The sequence below is a fragment of the Peromyscus californicus genome, unplaced genomic scaffold (assembly GCF_007827085.1).
Source record: "Peromyscus californicus insignis strain IS unplaced genomic scaffold, ASM782708v3 Scaffold_17__1_contigs__length_78620276, whole genome shotgun sequence".
NCBI classification, from domain to species: Eukaryota; Metazoa; Chordata; class Mammalia; order Rodentia; family Cricetidae; genus Peromyscus; species Peromyscus californicus.
In genome coordinates this window covers 63,701,844-63,714,377 of record NW_026294469.1, presented here as the reverse complement: position 1 = coordinate 63,714,377, position 12,534 = coordinate 63,701,844, and the positions used below count along the sequence as shown (strand labels likewise).

The 12,534-nt window shown below is 43.4% G+C and overlaps 1 protein-coding gene across 8 annotated transcripts in view; it reads right to left on the bottom strand.

Moving 5' to 3' along the window:
- The window catches only part of Dym (dymeclin), a 305,354-nt gene that overhangs the window by 240,785 nt on the left and 52,035 nt on the right, over positions 1-12,534 (bottom strand). For all 8 annotated transcript variants that reach the window (XM_052742555.1, XM_052742554.1, XM_052742561.1 and 5 more), the window contains one exon: positions 8,779-8,851. In XM_052742555.1, the coding sequence (XP_052598515.1) occupies positions 8,779-8,851 (73 nt within the window). The remainder of the gene's footprint in view (positions 1-8,778; positions 8,852-12,534) is intronic.

Below are 12,534 nucleotides of genomic sequence, written 5' to 3'. Positions count from 1 at the left end.
GTCTCATCAGGAGTTAGATCTAACCTGGTTTCAGAACTGCCATTCATTACCTTCATCAACCACCTTAGACGTCATCTCTGTCCCCCACAAAAATTTAGGGGACAAGCCTCAGAAACACAAACATTTATTCTACAATTTTTACAGTTTTTCAAAGAACTAGTGCTATATACATGTAACTCCAGTGAATGTTTAAAATACAGCCACCAATCATCTTAAAACAAAGTTCAACACTCACACTAAAGCAGATCTAGCTGGCCTTGGAGGCATCTTCTAAAAACCTATCTATTGGGAAGCTGAGACAGGAGGATCACAAATTTCAGGCCAGGCTGAGCCACACAGTGAAACACGGTCTTGTTGGAAACGCAGGAGATGAGGTAAAGAGAACTCAACCTCACTACTGACAACAAAATGCAAAGGGACACCTCTTGGCCAGAGTCACTTCTCCTTCTGACTTGTGGAACTGCAAAGAGTCATTTCCTGGAGAGTCTCCTCCTTCGGATTTTTAATTGGCTCATAAAGTTCATACAGATTCATGGGATATGGTGATATTTTTGACATGTACAAAATGTGTAATGATCAAATGATTACTGTATCACCTCAGACATTTATTATTTCCTAGAAACATTAAAATTCCCTCTTCCTCACTATGCTAAAGAATACTGTATGTTTTCACTCCTTAACTTCTTCACTCTTCCCTGCCCCCTCCCTCCTAGCCTCTGGGAATCACTACTCTCCCATTTTTTAAAAAAAGACTTATTTATTTACTATATACACAGTGTTCTGCCTGCATGCTACAAAAGGGCACCAGATCTCATTGTAAATGGTTGTAAACCACCATGTGGTTGCTGGGAATTGAACTCCGGACCTCTGGAAGAGCAGCCAGTGCTCTTAACCTCTGAGCCATCTCTCCAGTCCCACTACTCTCTAATTGTGTAAGAGCAATTTAAGAATAATAATTTAAACAGCAAAAAGGTACAGCAGGGGAACTACAAGGAGGCAGAAGGAAAGAGACAGTCATAAATAAAAAAGTTAGTGAATTAAGAAACCATGGTGTGCGTTTCCATTAGTACACATAAAAAAAGAAATGCTTGGGTATAAACCTAACAAAATATGTACTATGAAAAAGAACCACAAAACTGATGGGTGGGCTCAGTTGACTGCAATAATTAAGAACAGAGAGAGCAAAGCCACAGGTAAGAGGAAACTACTGGATAGCGAACGATCAGCTCCCCCAGTATTCCTGCAATCAACAGCTTGGAGAGCTACTCTCTAGACCCAGGCAACTCGTCCCTTGGCTGAACCGTTTTCAAAGTGAACTACATGCATTTGGAGGCCTTTTCCAAGTGGCAGATCACCTCTATTAGCTGCTATCTTATTTGTGAAATCAAGAGTTGTGAAGATGACCCCATGAGCATGCTCAGCATACACAGGACCATTAGCTACACTCTCAGCTCTACTGAGGCCTGGTGTCACACTGACAGCAGCCAGCAAGAGAATGGATTTAGAATTTATTCCCAGGTCCAGAAATAGTGATTTTTTTTCTGCTACAAAATATATCCCATACTTCTTAACAATAATCATTTAAAACATTTGTGGAAAAAAAGCTAAACATCTATCTTGCAAAATCAATACTATACTTTGGTCAGATTTTTTTTTTCAATAACAGGTCTTAAAATTTACATACTAAAAATTTTAACTGGGAGTCCCTAACCCAAGTTGCCATCATAAATTTTCTAACAACAACAACAACAAACCTCCTGTGAGCTAAAGAGATGAATCAGCAGCTAAGTGCTGCTCTTACAGAAGAGCTGAGTTCAGTTCCCAGGACCCATGTTGGACAGCTCCCAAACATCTCTAACTCCAGCTCCACGGATGCCAATCCAACACTTTCTTCTACACTCCATGGTACCTGAACACAGGCACACATACCCAACACATATATTAAAGGAGTAAATCTCTTTTTCTTATTAATTTATTTTTGTGTGTATAAGTGGTTTGTCTACATATATGTCTATGCACCATCTGATATATGAAAATTCTATAATCTCAAGTTTGCTTATGCTTATGCTTATGATTATTATGCTTATAATGTCTTAAATCCTTAATTCATCCAGAAAGCCGTGCTAGGTTTTAATGAATAGCACTTAAGATTTAAAGGCTGATTTGCTTAAGCCAGTCCCTGCTCTCCACCAAAGCTGGCTTTGGAAGTGTTTGTGAATCAACATGCAGGGCTCAAGACATTATCCCCAGAGTTACATCCTTCACCCCCAACCATGGGCATCTCAATGCCTTCACTCTTATTGACAACTAGAGACTTCAGGAGGGAACCACTTACAAGCCAGGCACAGTACCTCATGCCTTTAATCCCAGCAACTGAAAGAGAGAACCTCTTTGAATTCTAGAATAGCCTGGTCTATACAACAGTTTCAGGCTAGCCAGGGCTACACAGTAAGACCCTGTCTCAAAAACAAGGAAACCAATCCACTATTTTCACAGTCAGCAGAAAACATCTTCAACACTCAGATTTTCATAACATAGTATCTAAAGACTATGGTCTGAACAAATGTGAGGTTATAACTATTCCACCACAGAAACCTTGTTCATGTACTGGATCTTATAATCTAGATAACCAGTTTCAAACTTCCTTAAATTCCAAAGTGGAGCTGAGAGGAAAAGCCCTACACTTTGTTATATCTTAATCCGGACTCTGAAACACAACTCAAGTTAGTCCTCTAACATGCCCGTCTTTCAAACGACACGGCTCTTCCAGCTCTAATTTTCCAGACTTGCCATAATCAACCGAACGAACCCTTGATGCTACAAACACACACTCAGTGCTGAGAGGTCCCTATCCAGATCCTTTCAGCCTCTCCATAGGCCTGGCCTAGCCACTGTGAATCACTATGGCTCTGTGACTGTTTGGATACGGGATATCCCCACAGGTCCACCACCCCTAGCCAAGGAGCCAGTGACACCCAGTTGCTGCTGGGCGAGGAAAAGTCACTTTTCTTCAATGGAGGGACACCTGGAATATATACGTCACTCCAGGGCAGCCGCATGGCCCAGGAGCAGTTGGCCAACACAAACTGAACTTCATAGGTTTTGCTTTTGTTCTATGAGTATTGTTGCTATTGAAAGGGAAGGGAAAACACGGGTTGGTAGAGAGGTGGAGAGGATCTAGGAACAGTTGGAGGAGAAGCATAAACGTGACCAAAGGATATTACACGAAATTGCCAGAGAATAAATGAAAACCTTTTAAAAAGGATGACTTCTAGCCGGGCGGTGGTGGCGCACGCCTTTAATCCCAGCACTCGGGAGGCAGAGCCAGGCGGATCTCTGTGAGTTCGAGGCCAGCCTGGTCTCCAAAGCGAGTTCCAGGAAAGGCGCAAAGCTACACAGAGAAACCCTGTCTCGAAAAACCAAAAAAAAAAAAAAAAAAAAAAAAGGATGACTTCTAAGTTATTTAGTAACATAATTAATCCACTAGTTTCTTGAGATGTTATCACAAACTTGCTGATAAAATGTCCATCCTTAATGAAAATATTTTTTAAAAATTCCAGCGTTTACTGCAATGAACTTCTACAGCACTTATCTAAATGTTCAGCTGATGCCCCAGGAGCTAGGACTGGGGCCTTTTGAATACTAGGAATGTACTCTCCCATTAAGCTAGTCCCCCAATCCTCTTTTTAGTTTTTGAGAGGAGATCTCAGTAAATTCTTCAGGCTGGCCTTGAACTTCATCTCTACCCTAGGCAAGTCTTGAACTTGAGATCCTGCTGCTGCAATCTCCTGATTAGGGACTGGACCACCAGGTTTAGCCTGACCCTGTTTCTAATAAAGAATCACTTACTAATCTACACAAACCAGGCATTGTAGTGTTCCCCTGTAATCCTATCCCTCAGGTGCTGAGGACAAGAGGTTCAGAAGTTTAAGGCCATCCTCGGCTACACAATAAGTTCAAGCTACCTTAGGGTACACAAGAGCTGTTGGGGAGCGGGGGGTGAGTTATAGACATCTAAACAAATGTGTCATACATGTACACACACACATAATGTACATAAGTATGCTATTCATGGTAATCACTTTGCTTTCAATTTTAATAGAATGATTTAATAGAGTCTCATAAGAAAAGATTTAAGCTAGTTTGAAATTACTCTACATGGCTACTAAAATTAGAGTTCTAATGATTCTCCTGCTAATTCAAGAGCAACTGCAGAGCATTACAGCTAAACTGATGATGCTCAGGAGTTGAGAGCTCTTCCATTTTCATCTCAATATCCACCTTAAGTTGCAAGCTGGTCTCAGCCGCTGCAGCGCGTTGGGGTAGAAGAAACACTTACAGAGTAGTTGCTTTCACATGGCAACTGTAACCAAGACAAACTTTCCTGTAAGATGGAGTTCCAAGGACATTAAATCATAAGAAATTGTTTCAGCAGCTGGTTAGAGCTGAGTATACATAACACAAGACATCTGGCTGCCTGTGCATTTTCAGTTCATTTAAAAAGTATAAACACATTAAAACACTGAATGTTTGATATACTGCAACACTGTCGGCTTGCTCCCTACACAGCTGTTCCAGTCACTGTATTCACAGCCTATTTATTATCTAAACACTTACTACTTCCATCTCCATAACTTCGACATAACGTGATCAATAAAGGCCAAAAGACCGTGCACATTCGATTGTTGGTACTTGGCAATGAAAACAAATGTTATTAAAAGCCAAATTTTTTGTTTGTTTCAGACTAAGTCTCACTACGTAGCCTAGGTTGGTCTGGAACTCATTACGTAGCTCGGGCTGACCATAAATTCACCATCTTCTTGCCTTAGCCTCCCAAGTGCTAGGGTTATAGGCATATGTCACCAGACCTCGTTAAAATATAATTTTAAAAATTAAATCAGAAACATAAAAACATCTAGCTTAACATGATTAGGAAAGAGCAGGCACTATATGGGTTCCCTACCCTCATCGTAACATACACAACAGAAGCCTAACCACAGTAGCTTAACCAAGACAGGAATTTGTTTTGTCATGTAAGAAGAATTGTAGACGAGACACCGAGCACTCACAGCAATCTTGTAATATTCCTAACAGCCCCAGTTCCTAGGACACTAGTCTTTGCAAGTGGCACTCTTATCCACAGTTCAGGGCAGTGCACAAAACAAAGGACTTGAAAAGCACGTGCTCTGTGAGGTGACAAGGCCTGCTCATGTGTCACTGCAAGGGCCCAAACCATGTGACATGGCTACAGAGTTACCGAGGTGTCTGGGAACTGTAAGCTGGCCTTACACTGCCACCAGAAGCAGCATTAAAGGGCTATTCAAAACAAAGAGGAGAGAACAGGCAGACGTGTGAGCAGTTCTGTGTGTCACGATACGTTCTAGTGGGAAGCTGTCCCCCGGGTCCTTCCCTAGCAGGTAAGTCTACTTGTCTCAGCTCCCCTTCCGGGCTGCAGAAGTGAACACCAGAGCATGACGAGGAGTAATGAATCTCACTTCTCCATCTCTAATCAAACTATGGAGTCACAAGCAATATCCCCAGGAGCCTATTCGCTCCCAAATACTTGTCTTTTCTTTCCCAGCCAGAGGCAAATAGCCCGTTTCTGACCACATCCCTCTGTGTTTCAGACAAACCTGAAGAAGTTCTTTATCTAAAAACTAATTCCTTTACCAGAATTCCTTTACTGGCTGGAGGTACAGGTCAGCTGGTAAATGCACACTTAGCATGCCTGCTTCGGTCTCCAGCACCACACAACTGGGTGTAGTGACACAGACGTGTGGTCTCAGCACTTAGAGACAGAAGCAAGAGGAAATGTTCAAAGTCAGGGCTGGAGAGATAGCTCAGCAGGTAAGAGCACTGGCTGTTCTTCCAGAGGATTCAGGTTCAATACCTAGCACCCACCTTGGCGGCTCACAACCTTCTAGAACTCTAGTTCCAGGGAATCCAACATCCTCTTCCAGTCTCCTCAGGCAACGCACACACATGGTACACAGACATACATTCAGGCAACACACTCACACATATAAAATAAAAATAAATAAATCTTTTTTTTTTTTTTTAAATAAAGTTCAAGGTCATCTTCAGCTACACAGTGAGTTCAAGGGCAGCCTGGGATACAAGAGACCCTATCTAATCAATAAATGTAATTCCTTTAAAATATGTTCTCTGGGACCAGAGAGATGAATCAGGTGAAGGTGCTTACCACTAGCCTGATGACCTGAGTTCAATCCCCAGGACCACATGGTAAACGGAGAGAACATACTCCCATGGTTATCCTCTGACTTCCACACATGCACTATGGTACATACATGCCCACACACATAGATGCATGAGCATGTAAATACACACACACAATAAATAAGTGGATACGTGTATTTTGCTTTGTTTTGTTTTGTTTTTCTTTTCTTTTTCTGAGATAGAGTTTCTCTGTGTAGTTTTGCGCCTTCCCTGGAACTCACTCTGTAGTCCCGGCTGGCCTGGAACTCACAGAGATCCGCCTGGCTCTGCCTCCCGAGTGCTGGGATTAAAGGAGTGCGCCACCACCGCCTGGCAGGATACGTGTATTTTAAAACATAATCAATTATACATTCTCATCCCAGCTACTCAAAACAGATGAGGTTAGAGGACTGAGATTTGACACCAGCAAGGTCAACATAAAAGATTTTGTCTTGGGGTTGAGGATTTAGCTCAGTGGTAGAGCGTTTGCCTAGCAAGCCCAAGGCCCTGGGTTCGGTCCTCAGTTCCGGGGGGTGGGGGGGTGGGGGGGGGTTTGTCTCAGCCGTGGGGTGGGGGGTTGGGGGAGTGGGGCACACACCTTTAATCCCAGCACTTGGGAGGCAGAGGCAGGTGGATCTCTGTGAATTTGAGGCCAGCCTGGTCTACAGAGTGAGTTCCAGGACAGCCAGGACTACACAGAGAAACACTATCTCAAAAAACAAAAAACAAAAACAAAAAAGATTTTGTCTCAAACATCAGTCAATCAATTTTGTAAATCCTCAAAAGTAATAAAACTGCTTCTTCAGGGATAGAAGAATGTCATAGATATTACAAAGGTTCATGGCCTTCCAAGGGGCCACAGTACATAAATAGGCAGTCAGCAAGTGAAGGAGACAATAAGGAAAGAAATGCCTAACAAAGGGTTCTGGGGGAGCATCAGTTTTGATAGGGGTGATAAACAAATAGACATTTTTATACACATAGGAACAGCACTGAGCTGCACTGATCGAAACCCAGTCTATTTTCGTCATATGAGAAGTCCAGGGTGAGGGAGGGGGAATGGCAGTTGTTGACTTTGGTTCAGCAGCTCAATGACATCATAGCCAACTTTCTATGAGACAACTGGCCCATGGTGCCGGGATGGGCACGCAACTCAAGACCTTGTCTGCATTCCAGGATACAGGAAAAAGCTGTCAAAAGGAAAACCAGACGCTTCTTCATTGAGTAAGTTCCCTGTGAAGAACTTTACTCGGAAGTCTCACTGGAGGACCTTCCCAACTATATCTCAAGGAACTCACCTAGCTTCAAGGAACACTGGAAAGAAATCTACCCTGTCTAAACAGTCACAAAATAAAACCGAGAAGCCAGGGGAAAGAGAACGCTCTGCAGTCAGTTCACTTTCCCCACCACACAGACTGGATTCTACTCACTTCTCTCAGACTGCTTCCAGCGGCCCTGGAGATCTCTTCTTACCAAGTTAATGGAATTCTGGGCCAGCCAAGTGTTAATAGTACTGAAGGACTTACTCATCCTCCTTTAACATGAAATTCGTGTTTGATGGTGGTAGTTTGAATGAGAAAGCACCCCCCTCCAAAACCTCAAATACATCTGAATACTTTGTCCCCAGTTGCTGGAACTGTTTGGGAAGGGTCAGGAGGTGTAACCTTGTTGGAAGAGATGTGTTGCTGGGAGGGAGCTTTAAGCTTTCAAAAGCCCACACCATTCCCAGTTAGTTCTCTACCTTGTAGTTGTTGTCTTAACATGTGAGCTCCCAGCTCCTGCTCCAGCACCATGCCTGTCTGCTCCCATGCTCCCTGCCAGGATGGTTATGAGCACTACTAACCTCTGGAACCATGGCCCCAAAATTAAATGCTTTTCTTCTAATACATTGCCTTGCTGGTGGTGTTTTATCACAGCAATAGAAAAGTAAGCAAGACAGGTGGACACAGTCTACATATTACCAGGGAACAGAGATAAAAGAATTACATGGGTGTATAATCCTTAAACACAATACAAAAACTCACAAGCTCTTCATCATGAGGCTTGGAAAAAGTTAGTAGATCCTGGATTAGGATCCTCAGCACCCACATCAAATCCTAGTGTGGTGGCACAAGCCTTCAACCCCAGTGCTGGTACAGATCCCTGGGACTTGCTGGCCAGCCACTATAGCCATGACAAACAAGTTCAGGTTCCTTAAAAGACTCTGTCTCAGCAAACAAGGGGAGCCAGGCAGAGTGGTGCATACCTCCAATCCCAGCACTCGGGAGGCAGAGGCAAGCAGATCTCTGTGAGTTCGAGGCCAGCCTAGTCCACATAGAAAGTTTTAGGCTAACCAGAGTTACATGATGAGACCCTGTCTCAAGAAAGAAAAAAGCAAAGAAGGGGAGGGGAGGGGAGCGTGATTGAGGAAGTCACCCAACACTGACTAGTGGCCTCTGCACATGCTACACACACACACACACACACACACACACACACACACACACACACACCCTCTTCAGCACAATCAATTATCATTTTCAGTACACCATGAAGATAAAGCCTGGCTTAGGCAGAACTTACAAGAGTGGAGTATCAGTGATTAACTGCACCAAGCTGCAGAGCAATTCTTCCAGAAGATCTTCAGAGTTAGAACCTAGGAACACACACAAAACTTTATTTTGATGAGGTAGACAACAGATGAAATTATCTAGATGGAAAGTTTGCATTTCTAATAATTAAAAAAATTATTATTGGCCGGGCGGTGGTGGCGCACGCCTTTAATCCCAGCACTTGGGAGGCAGAGCCAGGTGAATCTCTGTGAGTTCGAGGCCAGCCTGGGCTACCAAGTGAGTTCCAGGAAAGGCACAAAGCTACACAGAGAAACCCTGTCTCGAAAACAAAAAAAATTAAAAAAATTATTATTACATATACCCGAACACTATTTTGACCTCTAAATAAATTCCAGATCATGAGCAAGTCAGCACCTAATACAACCTTAACAACACCACATAAGGGTTTTCCCTTCGTCTTACTGTGTATGTGCAGGCCACAGCACATGCGCGGAGTCAGAGGAGCACTCTGGCACTGGTTTTGTCCTTCCACCTTCAGGTGGGTTTCGGGCTCGTCGGGCGTGCATGGCAATGCCAAGCAGCTTTTCTTGCCCGACTGTCCCGCTGACCCTATTTTTGTTTTCTTTAAAGTTGGGGGTCTCATTATGTCAGCCTCAACTGGCCAGGCCTTTGCCTCAGCCTCCCCCAAATTCTGAGACTACAAGGATGTACTGACACCCCTAGCAGCTTGAATAGACCTTAAGGCTCCTACAAGCCAGTAATTTTCAAATTTCTTACACTTCGCACTGTTTCTTTCAACGAATTTTTATATTTAAGTCAAACATGCAAAATAACTTTTTTAAAAAGATGCTTTAGCGGACTGACTTGAAGCAAAGATATTTAGACCTGTAACCTCCCCCCACCATATTCCTATGACCTTGCCTTTGACCTTGATGGACCTCGAGGCACCTTTTCTGAACCGCTGGTGATCCACACTGACAGAATGAATCCCGACAAGAAGCTAACCACCTCCTGACAAATAAGAGCCAAAGAGGAGATGGCTTTCCCGATCAGAGGACCAGTTACGTGTCAGGGACAGGGTGCAAACTGTCATCCCAACACAAGCATTTCTGTCCCAAACTCCCAGAGCTCAGGGACCTCCAAACTGCGTAAGCCAGATGATACCCTGGACTTGTGGTTGTGGACACTAGTGACACCGACCCCTTCATGAAGTGATTCCTCGGTTCCTGCAGTCTCAATGCAGCTTCCTCTCTTCCTCCTTCCAGCCCTCCTCCAGAACACCTTCCACAAGGTCCCCACGGGCTGTCTTCTCACCCTTTACTCGCTCTCTCAGCCATCACCATTTACATGCTATGAATCCTAATCCATAGTTTGCCTTCCAGCCTCTCACTGACCATCCTGTTTTCTATCAAACTGTCTCTCATCTGAGTACTAACCAGGCTGGTCTCTGATCAGTTCCCAAATCAGACAAGACCTGGAGCAATCAGAGAGACATGGCCACAGACTCTGACCAACTGTCTAGTGGTCTAGTGTGCGTCCACTGAGATGAGTGACCAAGACCTCAAACTTAACATGTTCAAAAATGAGCTCAATATTTCTAGCATTTCACTTGTTTCTCTCTTTTTTATTTCACATGCATGGGTACTTTGCCTGCATGTATATGGGCACCATATGTGTGTGTCTGTTGTACATACAGAGCCCAGGAGAGGGAGCTGGATCACCTGAAACTGGAGTATGGTTGTAAACTGCCCTGTGGGTGCTGGGAATCAAACCCAGGTCCTCTGGAAGAGCAGTCAGTGCTCTTGACCACTGAATTGTCATCGTCTCTCTCACCCCATTTGGTTCTTTGTTATTTTCAACTTTGACTGCATCAGCAGCCCAATGCTAAAACACAGACTTACTCATCCTTTCGTAAGCAATTAGCCGAGTCCTCCTGACCACACAGTCCACCTCTCAATACAGTCCTTTTGTGTTTGTTGAGTCAGGATCTCACTATGTAGCATGGGATAACCTTGAACTGGAGTTTCACCCACCTCAGCCCGGCATTGCAGGTGCACACCACCATACCCAGCTAACTGCATCTACCTCGAGACCCAGAAGCTTTTTCTGCCATGTTTTTGTTCATTATTTCATCAACTCAGTTCAGTTACGCAACTTTAGCACATTCAAACTCCCTCCTAGACATCCTTTAAGCCCTCTGGTGTAGCATTTATCCTCCAATTTCTGCCCTAACTCCAGGCTGCTATTAGAGGTAGCTAACTGAACTCCTTCCTTGCACTTTTTTGGTGTAGGTCATTTTTATTACTTTAAGCTAATGATTATATATCAAAAAATGGAGATCCTCACTGATCACTAGAAGATGATAATGAAAACAAAACAAAACACATATGGACCATTCACTAAAAGGAATGGCTGGAGGCTGGAGAGACACTCAGCAGTTATAAGCTATGGATGCTCTTACAGAGGACTCGGGTTCAGTTTCCAGCATCACAAGGATATTCACAGTTGTTTAATTCCAGTTCCAGGGGATCCATCACCCTCTCTGACCTCTGCAAACACCAAGTATGCACATGGTACACACACACACACATACACACACACATATGTATGTGTGTGTGTGTGTGTGTGTCTGTATATATATATGTATATATATATACATATATATATACAGCAGACAGAACACTCACATACATGGAATAAAAATAAATCTTTAAAAAAGAAGATAAAAGGAATGGTAAGAGAGAATTAATTGTTGTGGTTTTCTCAGTATTCAGAAGGTCAGTGCCAGTTTCTAGGTGCTGCCCAAAGTACAACACGCTGAAGACAAACGCTAAAACCTTAATCAAGAACAGAGGCATACTTCAAAAACAGTTTACAGTACCTGAAAGCTAGAACAAACTCATTTCTTCAATACAGAATGCACTCAGCAGGGCATGGTGGTGCACAGCTATAAGGAAGGCTAGCACACGGAAGGCTGAGTTCAAGGCCAGCCTGGACTACACAGTAAGTTCCAATGAGACACATGGCAAGACCCCAACTCAACACAAAAAACAACACACCACTAGATTTATTATACATCTACAGTCAGAAAATCTTGGTAGAGTCTATGCTGTTACCCAAACTTCTTTCTAATTAGCATTCTAAATGCTATTATGAATTAATCACAAAAGGAAAGACAAATAGACTCACAATTCCTTCCTAAAAATAAAACGAATCTACATGTTGGTGCACTGCAAGATTTATGCACTGTGTTCTATGCCGTTCCAGCTACATCAGGGCTCTGGCTGTCTGCAATACTGTGTTCAAACAGAAAGAACACCCCATGTCCCAGGTGTGCTTACAGTAAGGTGGAATGATCATGTTCCAGTGACTACAAAAGGACTCCCAAGACAGCACCTGCTACACAGACCAAAAACTCAGGAGCCCACACGTACTCCTTGAATTTTCTGCAAAGACCAATTTAAGCTGGTATATTTTCAGGTTTCCTGAGAAGGTGCCTTGTGTGGTGAACAGGCTGCCCTGGTATGTGAACTCTCTGAGTCACACGTTTCCATTGCTGGATTTGTTTACTTATTTACTTTTGCATTGCTTAAACATAATGAAATTACACCACTAATTTTTTTTTGTTGTTTTGTTTTTTTGGTTTTTTGAGACAGGGTTTCTCTGTGTAGCTTTGGAGCCTGTCCTGGAACTCACTCTGCAGCCCAGGCTGGCCTCAAACTCACAGAGATCCGCCTGCCTCTGCCCCCCAAGTGCTGGGATTAAA